Source organism: Macaca mulatta, chromosome 19, assembly GCF_049350105.2.
Source record: "Macaca mulatta isolate MMU2019108-1 chromosome 19, T2T-MMU8v2.0, whole genome shotgun sequence".
Classification (NCBI taxonomy): Eukaryota; Metazoa; Chordata; class Mammalia; order Primates; family Cercopithecidae; genus Macaca; species Macaca mulatta.
In genome coordinates, this window is record NC_133424.1 from 56317726 (window position 1) to 56341933 (window position 24208).

At 40.4% G+C, this 24208-nt stretch overlaps 1 protein-coding gene across 27 annotated transcripts; it reads right to left on the minus strand.

The window, feature by feature from the left end:
* Nucleotides 1-1614: 1614 nt before the first annotated feature.
* On the minus strand, nt 1615-24208 carry ZNF45 (zinc finger protein 45). 27 transcript variants are annotated; one of them, XM_077983143.1, is made up of 10 exons: nt 24161-24208; nt 23357-23624; nt 21560-21638; nt 20195-20316; nt 14898-15056; nt 14734-14806; nt 12743-12789; nt 10148-10274; nt 9447-9539; nt 1615-5519 (listed from the first exon to the last, which is right to left on the minus strand). In XM_077983143.1, the coding sequence occupies exons 7-10, from the start codon at nt 12755-12757 to the stop codon at nt 3703-3705; spliced, it is 2052 nt and encodes a 683-aa protein (XP_077839269.1). In that variant the 5' UTR covers nt 12758-12789; nt 14734-14806; nt 14898-15056; nt 20195-20316; nt 21560-21638; nt 23357-23624; nt 24161-24208; the 3' UTR covers nt 1615-3702. The 27 variants fall into 27 exon arrangements, with proteins under 27 accessions (XP_077839269.1, XP_077839265.1, XP_077839262.1 ...); XM_077983139.1 differs by having other exon boundaries at nt 20195-20313; nt 21556-21638; XM_077983136.1 differs by having other exon boundaries at nt 21556-21638.

Below are 24208 nucleotides of genomic sequence, written 5' to 3' on the forward strand. Positions count from 1 at the left end.
GTAGCTGTCATGGTAGTTGATAAAATACTGCATTAGATGAACTAGTGGCATCTCAAGGTGGCCCTCTGAAGGGAACCTCTGGCTGCGTGTAGGTCAATAAAAACAGGAAAGCTCTCCGGAATCATTCAATAGACAAACCAAAACAGTCAACGATGTTACTCAGTTACTAAAATGTAGCAAGAGTTTCTGAATCCCCATTTCTTCTCCTGACTGCCTCCTTCTGCCTGGATTAACATCATCTGGTGCCACATTATCTTACAGGGAGCTATCATCGTTGTTGGCCTAATTTTATTGGGTCAACTTTGCATATTTGGCCTCTCTCAAATGCAAGTTTATTTACAGGAAACCTGGGAGTTTGCTGCTAACCCAAACATCAGGGGTGGATTGTTAAGATTGGAGGAAACTTGGAGTTTGACTTAGTGCAAGCCACCTCTAGGTATCTCTTGCCTATGTCCAGTCTCCCTCACAATCCTGATAACGTTCACTTACTGCTCCACAAGTGCATATGCCCTCCACCACCTCTTTTAAACTCTGTGCTGGCAGGACATCCCCCTTTATAAACTGACTGAACACTGACTATTCTTCCTCTCTGTTTTGGACCTTTTTCTGGGCAGCCCTCCCACCCCTGTAATCATCTTTCTTTGATCATTCCAAAGGACTACTGTCAGGAGTTTTGACATACAAACCTAATCTTGGAAGGACTTTTGACATTCAAACCTAACCTTGGAAGAAGTTTCCCCATATCATAGTAGAGGGGCTGTAATAGGCATATAAATTGGGAGGGAAAAGCACATTTTTTTTCCTTCTTGTTTTTTTGCAGATGACAGGATTGTCTACACAGAAAATCCCAAGCAATCAATAGAACAGCTACTTAAACCAATAACTAAGATTGGCAAGATCATGGGACACAAGGTCAACATAAAACAATCAACTGTATTTCTATATATTGAAAAAGAACAATTGAAAATTGAAATTTGAAAAACAGTACTAATTTAGAACCCCCAAAAAAGGAATGTGTAGGTATAAATCTAACAAAGTATGTGCAGGATCTGTAGGTTAAAACTACAAATTACTGAAGAAATAAGGGAGTCCTAAACAAATAGGCAGATACTGTGTATATGGTTTAGAACATTCTCAGTATTGCTAAAATGTCAATTGTCCCCAAACTCATCTATAATATTCATTGTAATCTCAATAAAAATCCCGGCAAATTATTTTTACAGATGACAAAGCTGATTCTGGAAATTATGATAAGGCAAACAAATTTGATAGCCAAAATAAAATAATGAGTTGGAAGACTCACACTATCTGGTTTGAAGACATTATATACAGATACAAAAGTCAAGATGTGCAATATTTGGCAAAATGATAGACACATAAATCAATGAAACTGCACTGAGGCCAGAAAAAGACCCATACACGTATGGTTAGTGGATTCATAAAGGTGCCATGGCAATACTGAAAGAATAGTTAATTGGATTCTCATATGCAAATAGTGGACCTCCGTTATATAAAGGTTCACATCTTACATAAATACTAACTCAAATATATCATAGACCTAAATATAAAACCTGAAAACATAAAAGTTGTGATAAAAAAAGTGGGAGAAAAATCTTTGTGACCTTGGATTAGGCTGAGTTCTTTTATTTGAAACCAAAAGCACAATCTACCAAAGACAAAAAAGGAACTTCATTAAAAAAAAAATTTCTAGTGTGAAAAATACTGTTAATGGAATAAAAACACAAGTCACATAATGGTATACAATATTTGCAAAACACATAACTGACAAAGATATCTATCCAGAACATATAAAGAACTCTCAAAAATCAATAACAAACAACTCAGGTTTTAAAAAAATGGACAAAAGATTTGAACATATTTCACAAAAGAAAATAGGCATATGGGTAGCAAACAAGCAGTAAAGATGCTCAATGGCCATTAAGGAAATGTAAATTAAACCAAAATGAAATCCCAGTATAAAACCTTTGAAATCCTAATAACAAAATAAAAACAAAACAAAACCCTGACATACCAATTGTTGGTGAAGTTAAGGTACTGGGACTTTCATACACTGGTAGTAGGAATGTAAAATGGTACAGTTATTTTAGAAAAGTCTGTCAGTTTTTCATAAATATACTGTTACCATACAACCCAGCAATTCCACTCCTAGATATTTACTAAGACAAAAGAAAATGTGGATACACAAAACTGTTTGCAAATGTTGACAGCAGCTCTCTTCATAATCACTACAAACTGAAAACCCAAATATCCCACCAGTGATAAATGTATAAACAAACTGGCACATCCATATGACTACTATTCAGCAATAAAAAGAAATGACTTCTGTACTGATACATGCAACAAGACAGATGAGTCTCAGAAGCATTAAGTGAAAGGTGCCAGACTCCAAAGGAAACATACTCTAGGATTCCATTTATATGACATTCTGGTAATGATATAAACTATACAGATGGAAAATAAGTCAGTGGTTGACAAGGGCTGGTGATGGGGAGAGGGACTGACTAAACAGAACAAGCAAGTTTCAGGGCAGGGGGTGCTAGAACTGTTGAATGTCTTGATTGTGATGGTGGTGTTCATATGACAGTACTTGCCAAAATGCATGATGATACACTAGTCAGTTTCACTGTATATAAATTATTCCCTAATAATGTAAAAAAAGTCAGTTTCACTGTATATAAATTATTCCCTCATCTGTAAAAAAATAAGGTTAGCTTGTATGATTTTCATGGATGCCTTTTATGAAAAATTTTTTCATCATGAGTGGATGCTGAATTTTGTCAAATGTTTTCTCTGAATCTACTGAGATCATCATACATTTGATCATAAGAATCTAGATATAAGAGTACATACTAAATCCATAGGAAGCTCAGGAACAGACCTAAGTAATTTATGGTATAGAAATCATAATACTTGGCACTGGAGGTGGGATTGACTGGAAATGGGCACAAGAAAACTTTTTGGTTTAATAGACATTGTATACATGGATCTTGGTGATTATTACATTTGTCAAAATTCAGGAAGCCATAAACTTGAGACTTGTGCATGTTACTGCATGCAGATTACACCTCAATAAAGTACTGTTAACATACAAAATTTCTAGTTGCTAGCCAGAAACTGATCTCTGGACCCACTAACAAGCTGCAACCTTCAGTTTGATAAACACTCATCCACGAGACCTGCAAAAATGGGAAAATCAGGCCATATGACTAACTTATATATCTTCCAAGCATTGCAGAATTCTTCTTCTGAGTACAATTTTAGAGAAACTTTTAGAGATAAATGTCAAATATTACTGAATTTCAAGTATGACAGTAATTTCAAATATTACTGAAAAATTACAATGTGTTAGGCACTGAAAAGGCAGAGTAGATTTGGCAGTCAACAAAGTCCCTACCCTCTTGGACCTTATATTCTAGTGGAATAGCGTTCAGCATTCCCATCTTAGTACTTCTGGTTTACTCCAGATCAGACTCATCCTTCCTGATCCTCTTGTCTGCATGTATCAGCTAATGGTCAGTGTTCTGAATGCAGTCCATATGTCTCCACTCTTGTGAGGTTTCTCTGCTGTGTGGTCTCCCAATCACTCGGCCGAACTACTGACTTTATAAAACAAATGTTTTGTCTATGATAGCTCTGATAATTAAAATATTTCAGCACCCATCTGAGATAGTAAAACATATTTTATCGAGTTTTCCTGTGTGAATCCTCTGATAAAGGAAAGTCCTTGTCACCCTCATCATCAACATGGACTCGCTGATGAATGATAAGACTTGAGCTCCAACTGAAGCCCTTCCCACACTCCTCACATTTGTATGGTTTTTCTCCAGTGTGAACTCTTTGATGGGCTTGAAGGTATGAGCTCCAGCTGAAGACTTTCCCACATTCCTCACATTTGTATGGTCTCTCTCCTGTGTGGACCCTCTGGTGGGCCTGAAGGTAGGATCTTTGCCTGAAGCGCTTACCACACACATCACATCGGTATGGTTTTTCTCCTGTGTGGACTCCACGATGTGCCAGAAAATTTGAGGCCCGACAGAAGCCCTTCCCACACTCCTCACATTGATAAGGTTTCTCTCCAGTGTGGCACCTCTGATGGGCTTGAAGCTGTGAACCTACACTGAAGCCTTTCCCACACTCTGCACACTGATATGGTTTCTCTCCAGTGTGGACTCTCTGATGCACCTGAAGGCTGGAGAACTGACTGAAGGCCTTACCACACTTCTCGCATTTATAGGGTTTCTCTCCTGTGTGGATTCTACAGTGTACATTAAGATCTGAGCTCCGACTGAAGCCCTTCCCACATGTACCACATTTGTAGGGTTTCTCTCCAGTGTGGCCTCTTTGATGGGCCAGAAGATTGGAGGCCTGGCTGAAGCCTTTGCCACACTCCTCACATTTATAGGGTTTTTCCCCTGTATGGACTCTAAAATGAATGTTAAAATCTGAGCTACGACTGAAGCCCTTACCACATGCATCACACTGATATGGTTTCTCTCCAGTATGGCCTCTTTGATGGTCCAAAAGATTTGAGGCCCGGCAGAAGCCTTTCCCACACTCCTCACATTTGTATGGTTTCTCTCCAGTGTGGCTTATCTGATGGGCCTGAAGGTGTGAACCCACACTGAAACCTTTCCCACACTCCTCACATTTATAGGGTTTCTCTCCTGTGTGGATTCTACAGTGAATGTTAAGGTGTGAGCTGTAACTAAAGCTCTTGCCACAAGCATTGCATTTGTATGGTTTCTCACCAGTGTGGATCCGCTGATGAGCCTGTAGTCGTGAACGCCAACTGAAGCTCTTCCCACACTCTTCACACTTATATGGTTTCTTTCCAGTGTGAACTTTCAGATGAACCTGAAGATACGATCTCTGACTGAAGCCTACCCCGCACTCCTCACATTTATAGGGTTTCTCTCCCGTGTGAACTATCAGACGAGCTTGACAATGTGAGCTTTTCCCAATGTTCCTCCCACACTCTTCATATTTGTATGGATTCTCTCCAGTGGGAACTCTCTGATGATGGTGAAGATGTGACCTCTGACTAAAACTCCTATAAGCTGCATCATCTGTGTATGATTTTGCTCTACTGTGGACTCTCTGATGGGCTTGAAGACTTGAAAACCGACGGAAGGCATTATCACATTTTTCACATTTGTAGGGCTTCTCTCCTGCATTAGCCCTTTGGTTAATTTGAAGATGAGGGCTCCAGCTGAAACTTTTCACACAATGTTCTCCTTTGTAGGGTTTTTCATCAGTGTGGACTCTGTGGTGAACTTGAAGATGGGAACTTTGATTACTGAATCCCTCGTCTTTATAGTGCAAATCATCTCGTTTTTCCAACTGACAGCCTGTTCTTTGAACGTTTACCACAGAATCTTGATACTTGGTTAACTCTCTTGTAATCTGTTGCCAGATCTGGGAGCAGAAAAATTCTTCATGAGACGGGTACCTTAATCCTACTTCTTGAAGAGTCTCCATCTCTTTTAGATTCTTGCCTCCTAAAAGGATAAAGAAAATTTGGAGATGGAGCATGTGAATAATGTTTTGTTCCAAGATGTCAAGTTTATAAACTCAGGCCCACAGCCTAAGGCTTCATTGAACCAGGAGAAGGTTCCGTTTCTCATTATCATCATGTACATGTACCAAGACACCAAGAGGGAGTCATCAGGTTCTCATTCATTACACATTGATGAGACCTGCTTAGAATCACACTAAATTTCTGTGTGAGCTACCAGGTAAAAATGTGGTGGTTGCAGAACAGGAAACATGTTTCCTAAGAAATCTTTACCAAGAAACTGCACCTTACTAAAAGCCTAATTTTTTGCTATAGCAGATGTCTAATGAATAGCTTCCACAAAATTTGCCTACTGCATAGACATCTGAACAAAGTGGCCCTGTTCAAAATGTCTAGCAAAACTCCTACCATAAATTATCAAAAACCTTTGCCTGGGATTATTTCATTGGAAGTTTATTCCAAGATTGGGAGATTTTGAGGCACTGTGCTAGTTAGAAAGACATACATTTTTCAGAAAATACCTTATCACCTAAGTTAGGGTCCCCAACCCCTGGGCCGTGCACCAATACCAGTCCGTGGCCTGTTAGGAAATGGGCCACACAGCAGGAGGTGAGCAGGAGGCAAATGGCCATTACTGCCTGAGCTCCACCTCCCATCACATCAGTGGCGGCATTAGATTCTTATGGGACCGTGAATCCTATTGTGAACTGTGTGTGTGAGGGATCTAGGTTGCGTGCTCCTTTTGGGAATCCAACTGAGGTCTGATGATCTGAGGTAGAACAGTTTCATTTCAAAACCATCCCCCCGCCCCCAGTCTGTGCAAAAACCATCTTCCAACAAACCAGTCCTTGATGCCAAGATTGGGGATTGCTGACCTACATACCTAAAGTTCAAGTGTAAACAGATAGTGGTCCTTTACCTCTTGCTAGGAAATATCCTCCATGAGAACACCTGGGAGAAGAGGTTTATGGTAATAACATACATTATTCTAAAACCTAATAGCAATTAAAGTTTCCATAACCACCAGGGGAGTTTCACCATGTTGGTCAGGCTGGTTTTGAACTCCTGATGTCATGATCCATCCGCCTCAGCCTCCCAAAGTGCTGGGATTACAAGTGTGAGCTACCGTGCCTGGCCCTTTTTGTTTTTTTGAGACAGGGTCTCACTCTGTCACCCAGGCTGGAGTGCAGTGGCGTGAACCTGGCTCGCTGCAGCCTCAACCTCCTGGCTCAAGTGATTCTCCTGCCTTATCCCCCCAAGCTGCTGGGACTACAGAGGCACACCACCACACCTGGCTAATTTTTGTATTTTTTGTAGAGCTGGGGTTTCACCATCTTGCCTAGGCTGGTCTCAAGCCCCTGAGCTCAAGCTATCCACCTGCCTCCGTCTTTCACAGTGTTAGGATTACAGTTGTGAGTCCCCATGCCCGGCCCAGTGAGGCCTCTTTCCCACTCAATATCAAATAGTAAATTCTCCCCATCTACCTCACTCCCCTGGCAAGTTCCATTCACGTGTTTTGTTTTGACAAAGCACGTATTACCCTCTGACAAACTAAATATGTCCCTTATTATTTTTTATGTCTCTGTTGAACGGATGTTGCCATCCATGAGCACAAGCATTTTATATCATTCACCACTTTATCATCACCCAAGAGCTCCGCCTGACACACAGTGTTCAATAGATGTATTGAATAAAAGAATTCCCACTTGTCTTCTCTAGGAGACTTTGAGCCAAATTACAAAAGTGAAAGAACTTTTTCAAGTAAACTATGCCTAATGGGAAAGGGACTGGAAAGAGCGATTCTTCTGGGAAGTTTTAAGGTTTTACTGGATGCAGGGCTAAGCTAAGTGGATAGTGCTGATGAGAAAATCATGCTGATCACAGAATCATGGTAACAATTACCTAGGAAAAAAAAAAATCGTAAGGCAGAAAAGTGGCCAGGGTATCTAGGGATTGATTGCTTCTAAAATTTTTGTTCTCTCATTGTTTTTGAAATTTTTCCTTTTTCAAGTAGGAGTCAATATTTAGAGACTCGGGAATAATGTTGTCTCTGAAAGCAGACTATGAAAATGGATGGATGTAAATACATTTTTCTATATGGATCACGCCATTGTTTTTCAAACTGAAGGCTAGGACTATTAGTGAGTTTGAAATAAATTCAGTAACTTGTGACAAGCATTAACAGAATAGAAAAATATTAGATGTGTTTTGTAAGCAGTAATGTATTTCTCTGCATAAATTATTGTTTAAGGCCACACACACACACATCTACCCATATGTGAATGTTTATATTATTTATGATATAAAATGTATTTCTTATTGTAACTCATACTCAAAAGTTTGACACCTCCTAGCCTAAATGATTAAGAAAGGTATTAATTTCTTAATCAAATAAATTGTTCAAATAGAAAGTTATATTGTAATAATGGAAACTTGGAAAACAGATAAATGTGTTTCCTTTAAGTTGAAGCCTACTTAGTTTGTCATGTCTGTATATATTTTGCAAGTTTTGACTTTTATGTTTATTCATTTTTTTTGAGATGGAATTTCACTCTTGTTGCCCAGGCTACAGTGAAATGGCGCGCTCTAGGCTCACTGCAACCTCCACCTCCCAGGTTCAAGTGATTCTCCTACCTCAGCCCCCCGAGTAGTTGGGATTACAGGCGCCCGCCACCATGCCCAACTGAGTTTTGTATTTTTAGTAGAGACGGGGTTTCACCATGTTGGCCAGGCTGGTCTGGAACTCCTGGTCTCAGGTGATCCACCCACCTCAGCCTCCCAAAGTGCTGGGATTACAGGCATGAGCCACTATGCCTAGCCGCAAGTTTTCACTTTTAAATGTGACTTTTTTTTTGTCTTCCTGAGAATGTGTCAATTTGAGTAGGGCAATTTCCCTATTTTGCCCAGGTTATAATGTTTCTAATTGAAAATGATATGTTAGCCCCTTATTACAATGAAGAGAAAACTAAAATCTACCTTCTTTAGAATATGTTTATTTAATGGCTATCTTCTATAACATTTATTTGCTTAGTGGCTAATTTTGTAGATAATAAAGGCATTGCCATACATACCATATTTGAATAGGGATGTCTAAAATGAGAAGTAACATTCTTTTCTGTAACTCTCTTTGGAAGAGGGGGATGGTTGCCACAAAGAACACTTTTAAAGGGAAAGACTTAAAAGCTATTCTCTAAACATTATTTTTTCCTTGTGTAAAGTGATTTTCTTTTATAGAGACTTGCCTCAAAAGTGGCTATGAGAATCTTTATTCTACAAAGTAGTTCTTCACCAAGTGAGCAAGATTCACTATTAATGGCTACAGGAAAGCCACAAGGGGGAAATGATACTCAATTTGATTACAACTAAAGCTAAGCTTTCATTAGATGTGGGTGCTATGGTCTCAATGTGTGTGCCCTTGCCATTTGTATGCTGAAATCCTAACTCCTAAGGCATTAGGAAGGTGATTAGGTCATAAGGGCAGATCTTTCATGAATAGGATTAGTGCCCTTATAAAAGAGGCCTGAGAGAGATTTCTTGCCCCTTCCATTTAAGGACGTAGCAAGAAGGTGCTGTCATTGGATCAGGAAGTGGGCCCTCAGCAGACATCGAATCTGCTGATGCCTTGAACTTGGACTTCCCAGCCCCCAGAAATGTCAGAAATAAATTTCTGTTGTTTATAAATTCCCCAGTCCATACTATTTTGTTTTAGCATCCTGAACAAACTAAGTGGGTTAATGAATACAGATCTTCATATATCCAAAAGCACCCAATAAATTAGAATTAGATTAGATATTTATCAGGGGGAAAAAACTGTTCTAGACTATGCCTTCATCACATATTTTTGTTTACCAACCTTGGAATATCTCCAAGACTAATAGAAAAAAGTCCAGCAGCCCCAGCCCCTCCTCACCTGAGGAGTTATCTCTCTGGGTTGCCATCTTCATCATCCACAGCTTTTCTTCTCTCTCTAACTGGGGCAGACCATCTGGTGTGGACTGATGCCCTGTGAAAAGGCAAGGACATAGGTTTATAATTAATACATTAGAGGCCAAAATTACTAAAAATTCTTGTCCTCATTTCATCGTCTTCAGGACATCAAAATTAGTGTTTTCCACACTTCTAATCATGACCCATTGGAGGAAGTATATTTCATGCAAAGACCCAAGATATGCAGATATAAGTATAAATTACTAGAAAAAAAATATGTTTTCATCATACCCTCTCCATTGTCTCTCACATTCTTCTTGGCAACAAGACATAGTCTTTGCTGCAATGTGCAGTTATTGCCAAGTGCTCTGACATTTTCTACCCCATTTTATTTCATTAAAAAAACCAATGGTACAATTCATCAAATGTATATCATGAGCCATTAATTGGAGATGACCACAATTTGAGAAAGTATAAAAGTGTATAGTTGTCATGCTGTCAAGTTATAGTTCATTAACAAAATACACACTTTTGCCAGGGGGAAAGACTAAAAATTCCATATCTGTCTTATGATGGATGATTAGAAAACTGAAAACCAGTTCAAGAGCTCCAAAGCCCTGTATACCCAAGGACAGAGAGACACCGGAGGGAGACAATGTTCAGTCAGAGAATGCCTGTCCTCACCCACTGAGACCACATTCCTGAAGTTCTCCAGCATCACATCTCGGTACAACTTCCTCTGGGCAAGGTTCAGCAGTCGCAGCTCCTCCTCAGAGAAGACCACAGCCACGTCCTTGAATGTCACTGGCTCCTACAACATCAAACACACTCCACCTAAATCTTGCAATATAGGTCCACTGGAAGACAGATAGCACTGAGAAATGTGAAAAAGATGTGTAGGGAAAGGTGCCAGATTCTTAAGAGACCATACTCAACTTTACTATCATATAGTTAAACATTCCATATAAAGTGTATTATATTTTAGAGATTTTTCCTTTTTATAATAAATGCTGTAAAGAACAACTTTTTACATAGATATTACCCACCTATTTTCTTAGGTAAGTTCCAAGAAGTGAAAAATCACAATGTCAGAGAATATGCAACTTCCAAATTATGATGTACGACAGATCTTCTTTTCAATTTTTCCCTATCTTATCCTATCCCCAAGAGAAAGTAAATATCATTGATTCTCCATACCATATATAACATTGAATATAACTGACTTTTTCAAAATCCTAGGCAATCTGTTCAGTAAGAAACAACTTGGTTTTTTGGTGTGTACTTAATTAGTAAGATCATATTTTCATATATTTACTGGACATCTTTATTTTTCTTTGGTATCTCGCCTGTTACTGTCCTTTTATTGATATTCCATTTAGAGTTTTATCTTACAACTCTGTAAAATTTCTAGTGATGATTTTAAGTCTTTTTTTTTTTAGCATATACGTTGTTGTTCACCTACATTTTGCTGGTGTCGTATAGCTTTGTGTAGAGGAGGGTTTCTCAAACTCAGCACTATTGCTATTTCAGGCGGAATAGCTGTCTGCTGTGTGGGGGTGTCTAGGGCACTGTAGGGTGTTTTGCAGCATCCTTAGCTTCTACCTACTAGATGCTGGTAGCACCCCTGACCTGTGGTACCAAAAATGTTTCCAGATATTGCCGGGGAGTGGGGGGCGGGGTGGTAAAATCACCCATGATAAAGAATCACTAGCATATCGTATAGTTTGTTTGTTTGTTTGTTTGTTTGAGACAGAGCCTTGTCTGTTCCCCAGGCTGGAGTGCAGTGGTATGATCTTAGCTCACTGCAATCTCCGCCTCCTGGGTTCAAGTGATTCTCGTGCCTCAGCCTCCCAAGAAGCTAGGATTACAGGCATGCACCACCATGCCAGGATAATTTTTGTATTTTTAGTACAGATAGGGTTTTGCCATGTTCGGCCACGCTGGTCTCGAACTCCTGACCTCAAGTGATCCACCTGCCTCAGCCTCACAAATTGCTGGAATTACAGGTATAAGCCATGGTGCCCAGCCAGCATATCATATTGTTTTAATCATATGAACGCTGTTCATCCCTGGAGCCCTGCACATTCAGGTGCCCTAAATGAATGACAGTGATCATAGAGAAGAAGAGGCCACTGGAGAGAGAATCAAGTAGAGGTGGTATTATCTGAGGCATCTTCTACTAACCAGGACAAGCTAGGCACCCACACAAAAAGGGCCAGGTCCTCTGAGTGAAGAATTCTTTTCCTTTGCCTCTCTCTCTTCAATTAAGTAAAAATCCTGGAGTCTTTTGAAATCAGTTGGATCTCTGGTATCCTAAGTGAAACTAAGCAACTTTCCACAATTCTACAATCTTGTTTCTTTGTAATTAAAATGCGCATGAGACCAAGTACTGCCTCATAAAGTTGGTGTGAGGAATAAATACAGTAAGAAAAGTATCTGGTAAGTCCTCTTGTACTACTGGACTTCTAAAATTAAGTACATTATTACTTGAATAAAATAAGTTAACATAAGAGTAAAACAATACAGATCAGTAAATAAACATACATAGGGTACAACTCAGGCCTGGGTAAGAAAAATCTAGCTTTCTTACATGGAAATACCTAATAATGTTTTCTCTGATCAGAGATATCATGTTGCACGATGTCATATTTGAATCATTGATATACGAAATACCCAAAGTACCACATATCAAAAGTACTTTTTCAATATAGTGTTTCTATAACATTAAAAGTAAATAATAGCAAAACTCCTTCAAATTGCTTTTTGGAAAAAAATGGTTATTTGTGGGAAAACTGTAGTAACCGTTTTCAGTAAAAATTCTAAACTACCTAAATGTTGATGAATGAGGAGAAAAGTTATTTCACACACACACCACAGAGTAACATCAATTCAAGGGACTATAAAAATATGCGGCAAATAATATTAATTAGAAAAGGTGTAACTTGAACATTTTATCTATACAATGCTTACAAATACACAGAATACATCTGAGGAAAAGAACATGGAAAATCAAAACAGTTGTTTTGTAAGGGAAATAGTAGGAAAATGAGAGATTTTTATTCTGTTACTGACTTTTCTATGCTTATTTATCAAATCATAAAGTCATAAAGTGAAGCAAGAAAAATTAACACAAAAGTAAAAAGCAGCAAGCATCTGGCACACAAGAGGTTCTTAAATGTCTACTGTTCTCCTTCATCTTCCTAACAAAAAGAATAAGGTGTGTGTAATCTTTCAGAAATGAGATGACAATTTTTATGGAGAAAGGGAGGTCCAACTCACCTTAGACTTCGTCATTTTGTCCTCCTCCTTCTGGAGAAGTGCCAAGTCTTAAGAGGGAAGGAGAAAACAAGGGGGAAGGAGAAAAAAGCCATGAGAGTTTGGCCAAGGATGTCACTAACCCACATAGCTGTTTTTTAAACATGAAATAGCAACAGTGTTCCTTCCTCAGGCTGGCTTGATGAACAGAGACTAGGCTGGATTCCAGATACTACTTGTCCCTCTGACTGTAAGACTCTGGCAAGCGAGTGACCTGCCTGACCACACACAGTGTGCCCCTAACATAGTATCTCCTTGTGGCTCTCAGGGTATGACTGATTCTAGGGGGAGTAGAAATTGAGAGTAAAATGCTCAGATTAAGAGTAACCTCTGGGGCCAAGTGCCTAGATTTATGGCATTGTTATTTGCTATGAAATCCTGGACAAATTATTAATATCTCTGTGCCTCAGTTCTTTCACGCCATAAAATGAAGAGATTAACAATGAGAGAATTAACCTCATAGGATTGTTTACGAATTAAATGAGGGGAAAAGCTCAAAGAACATTTTCAGGGTACCTTACTTCTTAGCTGCAGAAAAGCATATAACATTCAGTAACATAAAACCTGTCCTCATTAATGGTTTCTACCAATATATATATATATATTTTTTTGGAGACAGGGTCTTGCTCTGCTGCGCAGGTTGGAGTGCAGCGGCACAATCATGAACTCATACCTGGGCTCAAGCGATCCTCCCACCTCAGCCTCCCAAGTAGCTGGGACCACAGGTGTGCACCACCATGTCCAGCTAATTTTTTGACTTTTTGTAGAGACGAGGTCTTGCTATGTTGCCCGAGCCGGTCTCGAACTCCTGAGCTCAAGTGATCCTCCTGCCTCAGCCTCCCAAAGTGCTGGGATTACAGGTCTGAGCCACCACACTCAGCCAATGAATTTTTTAGTAGAGGTTTGTGCTTTAACCTTGCCTTTAACCTCTGAAATACCTGTTATTCTCTCTTGGTTTCCCACACTTAATTTGAGGCTTTTGCAATAATACTTAAGATTACAGAGGTCCTTCCTATCCATAGTTTTGCTTTCTGTGGTTTCAGTTACCTGAAGTCAACTATGGTCCAAAAATAGGTGAGTAGAGTGCAGTAAGATATTTTGAGAGACAGAGAGACCATGTTGATAGAACTTTTGTTACAGTATTTTATCATTATTCTATTTTGAGTTATTGTTAGTCTCTTACTGTGCCTAATTTATAAATTAAGCTTTATCATAAGTATGTAGGTAAAGGAAAAACATAGTATATTGAGGCTTCGGTAATATCCGAGGTTTAAGTCATTCACTGGGGCTCTTGGAAGGTATTTGCTGTGGATAAGGGGGGACTACTGTACATAGATGACTGCTTTTTTGATAGTAAAATACGTAGCATAAAATTTACCATTTTAACCATTTAAGTGGTTACGTTCGGTAAGTACATTTACATTGTTGTGCAACCATCACCACCATCCATCATCAGAATTTTTTCTGTACCCATTAAGTAATAATTCCCCATTCCTCCTCCCAGCCCCTGATAACCACGTTCTCTCTATGAATTTGACTATATGGACTGGTTTCTAAAAGGTATAAGACCCTGAAAAATTTGGCTGTGCATGGTGGCTTATGCCTGTAATCCTAGCACTCTGTGTCCAAGGTGGGAGAATTGCTTGAGGCCAAGAGTTCAAGACCAACCTGGCCAACAGGGCGAGACTCTATCTCTAAAGAGAAAGACAAAATCTAAAAAAAAAAGACCTTGCAAAATTTACTTTAACAGTACGGCCTTAAAAAGATTATCAGAGAGACAGAGGAAATTGAATAAAAAATCGTGACTCTGCAAGATTTATGCAGCTATAAATTAGATAATCAATGTCACTGAAATTAACAAGCTACAGTAAGTACAGTAATAACAACAAAAATGGTGATGTTTAACATATGAAGAAGCTGGTCCATGATGTTTCATTAAGGTACTTCACACATACCTGTGAAGAACCTACTGTTGCATCAGTTGTGTGACCTTGGTCCAACCACCCAAACCTCTGTGCCTATGCTCAGCTAAAAGAAAGGAAATGAAAACAGGATGTTAATCATAGGATTACTGTGAGGAATCAATGAGTGAATTTATGCAATGCCCTTGGCATAATACCTGGCATTTTAGGGAGTTCTCAACAAATATGATGATGGCAATTGTATCCATTTAACAGGCGAGGAAGCTGAGGCTCGGTGAGGTCAAGAGGCAGGAACAGTACCTGAATCTGGCTTTCATACAAGAGCCACTATTCCAAATCTTGTCTCTCTGTTGCTTCTAAAGACAAAAATAAGCAGATAGGAATCTAAGGTTTCATGGAAGGAGAAATGAGGGCTCCAGAGTTAGGGGTAAAAGGCAGAGAAATGGAGATTGGACTCTGAAGCCAAGGGAGCTGCTTAAGGGAGTAGAGAACAGAGTTGTGAACAGTCTAGACTCCAGAACCAGCCCACCAGTACTGGAATACAGGCATCTCCAACTTGCTAGTACTTTGTGCTCTAATGTCTAATCTATAAATTGGATATAATAATAATAACTACCTCATAGGAAGATCAGTGAAAGTGACTAAGTATACATAAAACACGTGGAACAGTTTCTGGCAGCTTAAACAATCAATAGAAGTTATGCATAAACCCATGCAGCTGCTTTACATGAAACAGTCAAGGAGCCCCTCCCTTGCTGCTGTGGACCAACGTCTGTGTCCCCTCAAAATTCTTATGTTGAAGCCCTAATGTGATGTTATTGGGAGGTGGGGCCTTTAGGAGGTAATTAGGTCATGAGGGTGAAGCCTCCATAATGGGATTGCTGTCCTTGTAAGAAAAGCAAGTAACCTAGCTCCTTCTCTCTTCCCCGCAGGAAGATACAAGACAATAGCTTCTGCAAACCACTAAGAGTGGCCTCATTAGACACTGGATTTGCCAGTGACTTGATCATGGACTTCCCCATCTCCAGGACTGTGAGTTATAAAGGTTTGCTGTTTAAGCCACCCAGTCTATGGTATATTTTGTTATAGCAGCACAAACGGACTAAGACACTCAGGGAGTCTGCAGCTTCACATGGCTTGATGATGGGGAAGCATGGGCTGGATTCCAGATTCCACTTGACCCTTCAGGAGAGAGCCCCTGCACAGTGAAAAATGGAGTTCTCCTTGTAGCTCTCAGGGTATGATTCTGATTCTATGGAGGGTGGAAACAGAGTAAAATACCCAGATTAAAAGTTTAGTATTAGTTAATTACTGTTTCATTTATTAGTAAATTATTCTTAGTTCTCTCAGTTCAGATAGAAGAACCCTTACTACGGAAACGGGAAACATAAAACCTTCCAATCTTAGAAGAAATATTTATTTATTTTTCTGAAATGGAGTCTCACATTGTGGCCCAGTCTGGAGTTCAGTGGAATGATCTTGGCTCACTGCAACCTCAGCCTTCTGGTTCAAAAGATTATCCTGCCTCAGCCTCCCCAATAGCTGGGATTACAGGCACCCACCACCATTCTTGGCTAATTTTTTTTGTTTCTTTTGTTTCTTTAGTAGAGAGGAGGTTTCCCCATTTTGGCTAGGCTGGTCTCGAACTCCTGACCTCAAGTGATCTACCCACCTTGGCCTCCCAAAGTGCTGGGATTATAGGTGTGAGCCACCACACCCAGCCTGAAATACTTTTAGAATTTGTAATTCACTTTGTTCTAACTCTATTATTTGCCCAGCAACCTCTTCTCAATAAGAATGTTTTGCAGGGGGCATATTTCCATTGCCTTGGGGAAAAAAGTGATAATAGCACATCAACCATCTGTCTTGTGATGAATGCTTATTCAGCTTTATATCCCAAGTACCTAAAACAGTTCCTGTACAAAGTAATTGCCCAGCAGAAATGACTGAAAGAATGAATGAACCCACCATCAGACATGGAGATGCACATAGGAAGACTAGACTAGTTGGTCTAAGGTCTCTCTGAGTTGTATAATTCTGAGACTGACTCCAGTTGGGAGGATTTGGAGAGCAGAGATTTTATTTCCAAGTTTTTCCTCTAGGTCTTTCACAATATTTGCTGTCCTTGGGCAAGATCAAAGTCATTTTTGGAAGGAAAAGCATCTCTGGATTTTGTTAAATACATCTTAGGACAGTACTCTCTGCTCTTCAAAGTCAATGCAGCATGAGTCACTGTTACGGAACCTACAGAATATGTCCCTTAAAATACTGAGAACGAACACTGTTTTACTGCCTGCATAATTAGCACTAGGCAGGTGAATTTATTACTACTTCATTAAATAGATGAGTTTATTAACTCAATGAAGACTTGTGGGAACCTTACTAAAAGAGATGCAATTCTCCAGCCTCAAGATGCTCACAGTCTAGTGATGAGGAAACTGGCAATTCCACTACACATGGCTAAATGCCAGAGTAGTGCACAGCATCCTCTGGCAGCATGAGGAATGGGCTCCTAAGCCCACACTGGAATGCAGGGGGTTCTACACAAACGTGGCTTAATCTGAGCCCTGGAGGATGACTGAGCTGTATTAGCCAGAGAATCCAAATCACTATAAAACTCCCAGAGAACAAATGTCATGATGTGAAGACAAATAATAGGCAGAAAGAGATGGGACAGGAAGGCAGAATTCAAACCATGATGATGTTCAAGTCACAATATTATCTGCAAGTCAGCAGGAGAGCACTGAAGAACTTCCGGAAAGGAGTGTTAGAAACAGATTACTCTCTCAGACAGGAGGAGGCTTGATGGGGAGGAGGCTAGGGCCGGAGAGACTATTAGAAGAGCCACACTAAGAACCTCTTCCTTCTTTATTCAAATGTCACCACCTCAGAGTCTCTAGCCATCCTGTAGATAATTTCGGTCTCCTAACTGCACCCCAACACTTCCTATCCCTCATCTCTGCTTAATTCTTTTCTCTAAGCCCTTATTCCTCTCTAACATCCTTCTAGATATTTACTTACTTATATGCATTACACCTCTCTAATGGGGAGTTTCGTTTCCTGCTCCATCCCCAACACCTATTATATTGCTACAAGCATTTGGAAGGAACTCAAAGATTTGCACAATGGCTACTTTAATGATGTAGTGAATAGTTGATAGATACACCATGTGGATCAAGGCCTCATTATTTATCACCTGAACCATTCATTCCACATATAATTGTTGAAGGGTCTACTCTGTGCCAGCCAAGGGTCCTAGATGTGAAATATACAGCAGTGAACAAAGACCTTGATCTCACAAAGCTGATATTATAATGGGCCACGAGGGCATAACAAACGCCCAATATATAGTGAGAAACACTTTTAAGAACAAGAAGGCAGGGTAAAGAAATAAAAAGAGATGAAAGGAGGGGCTGTCACAGAACAAGTTTTTGTCATGAAAGATTTCTCTTATATTTGAGCAGAGACCTCAAATATAGGAAGAGAAAGCCATGTAGATATCTGATAACTGAAGGCATGTAATTCAGCCCTGAAGAACACAGAAATTTTTTTTTTTGTTAAAAAGCCATAGGTCTGGTATTTAGCAAAGACATGGAATCAACCTAAATGCCCGTCAACAGCAGTCTAGATAAAGGAAATGTGGTGCATATATACCATGGAATACTATGCAGCCATAAAAAAGATATCCTGACTGGGTGCAGTGGCTCACACCTGTAATCCCAGCACTTTGGGAGACTGAGGCAGGTGGATCACCTGAGGTTAGGAGTATGAGACCAGCCTGACCAACATGGAGAAACCCTGTCTCTACTGAAAAAAAAAAAAACAAAATTAACCAGGCAAGGTGGTGAATGCCTGTAATCCCAGCTACTCAGGAGGATGAGGCAGGAGAATCGCTTGAACCTGGGAGGTCGAGGTTGTGGTGAGCTGAGATGGCACCATTGCACTCCAGCCTGGGCAACAAGAGCAAAACTGTCTCAAAAAAAAAAAAAAAAAAAAAAAAAAAAATGTCCTTTGCAGGAAGATGGATGGAGCTGGATGACATTATTCTTAGTAAACTAACACAGTAACAGAAAACCAAATACCACATGTTCTCACTCATAAGTGGGAGCTAAATGATGAGAACACATGGACACATAGAGGGGAACAACAGATGCTGGGGTCTCCATCAGAGCGTGGAGGATCAGAAAAAATAACTAATGGGCACTAGTGACAAAATAATCTGTACAACAAACCCCCATGTCACAAGTTTACCTATATAACAAACCTGCATGTGTACTCCTAAACTTAAAAGTTCTGAAGGATGGGAAGTCTAAGATCAAGGCTCCAGCAGGTTGTGGGTCCAGTGAGGGCCTTTTTGCTGTGTTCTCACGTGGCAAAAGGGTAGGGGAAAAGGGGGACGGGGGAATGCTGTGTCTTCACATAGCAGAAGAACAAGGGAGGTGAACTCTCTCTCTGAAGCCTCTTTTATAAGGGCATTAACTCCTTCATGCCCTCATGACTTAATCATTTCCCAAAGGCCTCACCTCTTAATAATACCACAATGGGGATTAAGTTTCAATGTCTGGGGGACTCTTAGACAGTAGCAGGTGGGGAATCCCTCCTTTACCAATGGGGTGAATAGGTGACCAGAACACCTGAATTACTAATAAAGAACACAGAGGTTCAAGCTCACAGAAGGAGTCTAGGGCCTGGGTCTTGTGATTCTGATGTGACCACAGTTCAAGAACCACTGCCATTATTCTACATTGCCTCTTAAAGAGTTGACGGAACTGTCCACGGGCACCCGGGAAGCTGGGGGCATGGCTCTGCCTGGCACTCAGGCCTACTGATTATCAGCTCCCTGCTTCTCTCCAGTATAAGATGCCCCTCGAGCTCTCTCTAAGAGGAAAGAGCTGCAGAATGACTGGTAATGCTTCTGGAGGCAAATTCTCAGAGTGAAAGGGGAGGCTTCCCTTTCTCTTGGACCAGTGCTGTCCAAGAGAAATATAATGCAGGCAAGCTATTTGTGTAATTTAAATTTTTCTCATAGCTACATTTAAAAAGGTAAAATGAAGCAAGTGAGCTTAATTTCAACAATATATTTTCTTTAACCCAACATATCCAAAATATTATCCCCTCAACTTGTAATCAGTATAAGAATTACTGAGGGATTTTACATTCTTTTTTTCATAGTAGGTCTTTGAAATCTGTTGTGCCTTACGATTATAACATATCTCAATTCAGAGTAGTCATGTTTCAGGTGCCAATAATAACATGTAGCTAATGGCTACACTATTGGATAGTGCAGGCGTAGACCTTTTTATTAAGGCAATATAGACCATAGAATCATCCCACAGGGACTCGCTAAGTTCAAAAGACAGCAAATTAGACTTCGTTATAGGTTTCAGCAATCACTATCATAGAAACTATACACATTTGTTTAAATATATAACAGAATTAAAGCATCCATAGAAAAAGCAGAAAGTGGGGAAGAAAAGAATACTTAAAAATATACCTTTGAGGCCGGGTGTGGTGGCTCACGCGTGTAATCCCAGCACTTTGGGAGGCCCAGGCAGGTGGATCACGAGGTCAGGAGTTCAAGACCAGCCTGGCCAAGATGGTGAAACCCCATCTCTACTAAAAATACAAAAAAATTAGCCAGGCATGGTGGCGGACACCTGTAATGCCAGGTACTCGGGAGGCTGAGGCAGAGAACTGGTTGAACCCTGGAGGCGGAGGTTGCAGTGAGCCGAGATTGTGCCACTGTGCTCCAGCCTGGATGACAGAGCGAGACTCTGTCTCAAAACAAAACAAAGCAAAAAAATATATACACACACACACACACACACACCCCTTTGCTCCTTCAATAACTTGTTGCATTTTTCAATTTATCTGTAGAAGATGAAGGCCAGCTTTAGTCTATAATACACAGAGGACTTACTACATGCGAGGCGCTACTTCAAACATTGTTACATATCTGTTCACAGAAACTTTACGAGGTAGTTATTAATATCATCCCTACTTAACGGGTAAGAAAACTGAGGCACAGAAAGTTCAAGTAACTTGCCCAAGGTTATTCAGTTACTGAGTGTTCCGACTTGCTACTGAAGTTTGATTCTGGTTCTGCCCCGCTGACTATGCCACCGGGTCATCTGTATAGTTAACTTGTCTGTGTTTGCTCTTCATCTTTAAAATCAGAATAAAATAGAACTGTCATAAAAAACAAATAAGCTAGTGCATGGAAACCACTAGAAATTCTCCAAGTCATAAGAAACACCCAACAAATGTCAGCAGTCCTTACCATAATCTCCATGTGATAAATATTAAACCTGGCCAGGCATGGTGGTTCATGCCTATAATCCCAGCACTTTGAGAGGAAGAGGCGGGCAGATCACTTGAGGTCAGGAGTTCGAGACTAACCTGACCAACATGCCAAAACCCCGTCTCTACTGAAAATACAAAAATTAGTTGGGCATGGTGGTGCACACCTGTAATCCCAGCTACTGGGGAGGCTGAGACAAGAGAATCGCTCAAACCTGGGAGGTGGAGGTTGCAGTGAGCCAAGATCACACCACTGCACTCCAGCCTCGGCGACAGAGCAAGACTTTGTCTCAAAAACAAAAAAGACTGTACCTTAACAGTGGTTTGATTTGTCTTTAAGGCAGTTTGTTTTAGATATTATCCACAATTGTACAATATTATCCACAATTGTACTCAACTTTTGAATACTCTGAAAAAGTTGATGGATTCTACAGCCCATCAAACGTGAGATAATGGACAAGGACTATGGGTAATCTTTCTATTTTGTTCTCTAATTGCAAGCTGTAGCACCCAAAATCCAGATGCCTGTTGGAGAGCTACATGAATCACACTTACTCACTGAATAACTCCTCTTTGCAAACCTCTTGCTGGGTACTCTGAGAATATGATAATGTCCATGAAACAGAGGTCCCTGAAGTCTAATGGGAGAGAGATAAGAAACCAAGAGTTATATGCCAGTGGCAAGTGCAACTCCAAAAAAGCAAAGAAAATCAATCTTCTTCCTTTTCCTAAATTGCAACTCTTTCTAGCTTTCTCACATAAGTAGCATTCTCCTAGCTGCCAGGAGTCAAAAACCTTAGAGTTGCTGCTAATATCTATTATGGGCTGAATTGTGTGTGCCTCTCTCAAAATGTTAAAGTCCTAATGATCAGTATCTCAGAAAATAACTGTCTTTGGAAATAGGGTCTTTAAAGAGGTGATGAAGTTGACATACAGCAAGGGAGCTCAAGCACACAGAGGGGAGAGGCCTTATAAGATACCAAAACTGGCGACACCTTGATCTTGGACTTCTAGCCGCCAGAACTGTAACAAATACATTTCTGTATAATCCAACCAATTTTTAGTATTTTCTTATGGCAGCCCTGGCAAATGAATAGAATCTCCCCTCCCTTGGCCTTCATATATAAACAATTAATGAGGCCCGGCATGGTGGCTCACACCTGGAATCCCAACACTTTGGGAGGCTGAGGTGGGTGGATCACTTGAGGTCAAGTTTGAGACCAGCCTGGCCAACATGGAGAAACCCAGTCTCTACTAAAATACAAAAATTAGCCGGGCGTGGTGGCGGGCATCTGTAATCCCAGAGGCAGGAGAATTGCTTGAACCCAGGAGGCAGCGGTTGCAGTGAGCCGAGATCACGCCATTGCACTCCAGCCTGGGCAATGGAGCAAGACTCCATCTCAAAAAAAGCAAAACACACAAAACACAATGAATGATAATTATTAGTTTTTAAGCCTTACTGACTGAACATCTGGGTTTGTTTTGAAATACTCAAGGCAAAAAAAAAGTTGGTGGGAGAGGCAATAAGATTAGCAAGGATGGAAGCAGGGTGACTGTATGTAAGAGTTCATTATATTTGGGTATGTTTGGATATTTCCATAGTCGAAAATAAGGGAGTAACAACCCACTATGAATAGTGTGATAACAATTTCATAAAACAGACAAAAACACATTAAAAACTGCCAAACAGAAATGCATTAAAATGTTGATAATAATCTATATCCTAGTATTAAGAAAATTGGTAATATTTTATATTTCTGTATTTTCTGCATCCTGTACAGAGAACATGCATCTCTATGATTATAATATGAACTACTAATATTGCTTAAAATTAAATTAAATGAGAATTCTTTCAAAATTTTATAAAGAAGTCCAAACTCAACCTTTCTTTCAAAATCTTCTACAGTAAAATTCCAACCTCCGTCCCCAACTTGATCTCAAATGGCTCCTCTGTAGCCAGTTTCCTATGCTTATTTATATGGATTGTTTATTTTATTTCCTAATTCTAAATTGGGATTTCAAACTGTGGGACCAAGGGTATTCAGATGTAAGGAACCCAATTCTAGGACACAAATCCCACTGTTCTTACTAGCACTGTGACATAGGAAAGTAAATTAGGCTCTCTCCATTTCCTCGTCTGCAAAATTGGTGTAACAACAGTACCCACATCACCTTTGTAAGGTGAACAGAACCCACAACACAAAGCCTTTGTGAAGGTTCAGTGTGTTAGTTTTTATAAAGCCCTCAGAGTGATAGCACCCAATGTTTAGTGTGACTAATATCCATGTCACATTTTCCCCAATTACTCAATAACGGGACACTTCTGTAGCAGACACATTTGCAATGAATGAAATACCTTCTTCCACTCGGAACAGAAGAGAAAGGTGAATGCTAGGTCCTGTCACAGTGGGGCTCTGCTGCTAGGAGCCAGGATGCTCTCTTTCCTCCTCTCCGCAGCATTCTTTCAGAAGCCAGAGCAGGGGAAGGAAAGGAGGCTGGGAGATTGCACGATCTTGTCTGAGATCCTGGAAAATCCACAGAGGATAACTCCAGATGCCACCTGTTGAGTGATGCACTCTTTCTTAAAAAACAGGTCAGAAATAGTCCAGGAACAGCCTCCTCTCCTGCAGGAATCAGAAAGGAAAGCCAGGCGCTTGCTGAAAAATGAATATTTTTAAGGTTATTACCATAGTTTTAATATTAATAGCCAACATGTTGCCACATTCCTGTACTATTCTATACACATTTTACTTGTACTATATTACTGTCAAAACAGATACATAAGGTTAACATTCCGTTTTGCAGAAGAGGAAACTAAGACCAGAAACTAAGCACCAAAAGATTAAGTTCCCACCCAACGTTATACCGCTAGGAAGCGACAGAGCTGTGGGAGGTGAGGGCAGGCGGGTCGGGCCGCTGAGAGTCCAGGAGACCCTCAGACGCCGCCCCATCCAGGTCCACTCCCAATCTGGGGACTCTCGAACCGCCCCGAACGCAGCGGCTCCGGATAGAGTAAGGCAATCAGCTGCCCTGCCATTCAACTCCGCCCTCCGCTGCTCGCCGCAGCGTCTTTTCCTGCTGACCGAAGAGCGAGCCCCGCTGATCCTACGACCAAGCCATAAAAGTTAAAACAGGTCGCGGGATCCCAAAGCTCACTCACCTCCACGAGAGGAATGAAGGCCGCGCTCTCAACCTCTTGCAGCGGAAG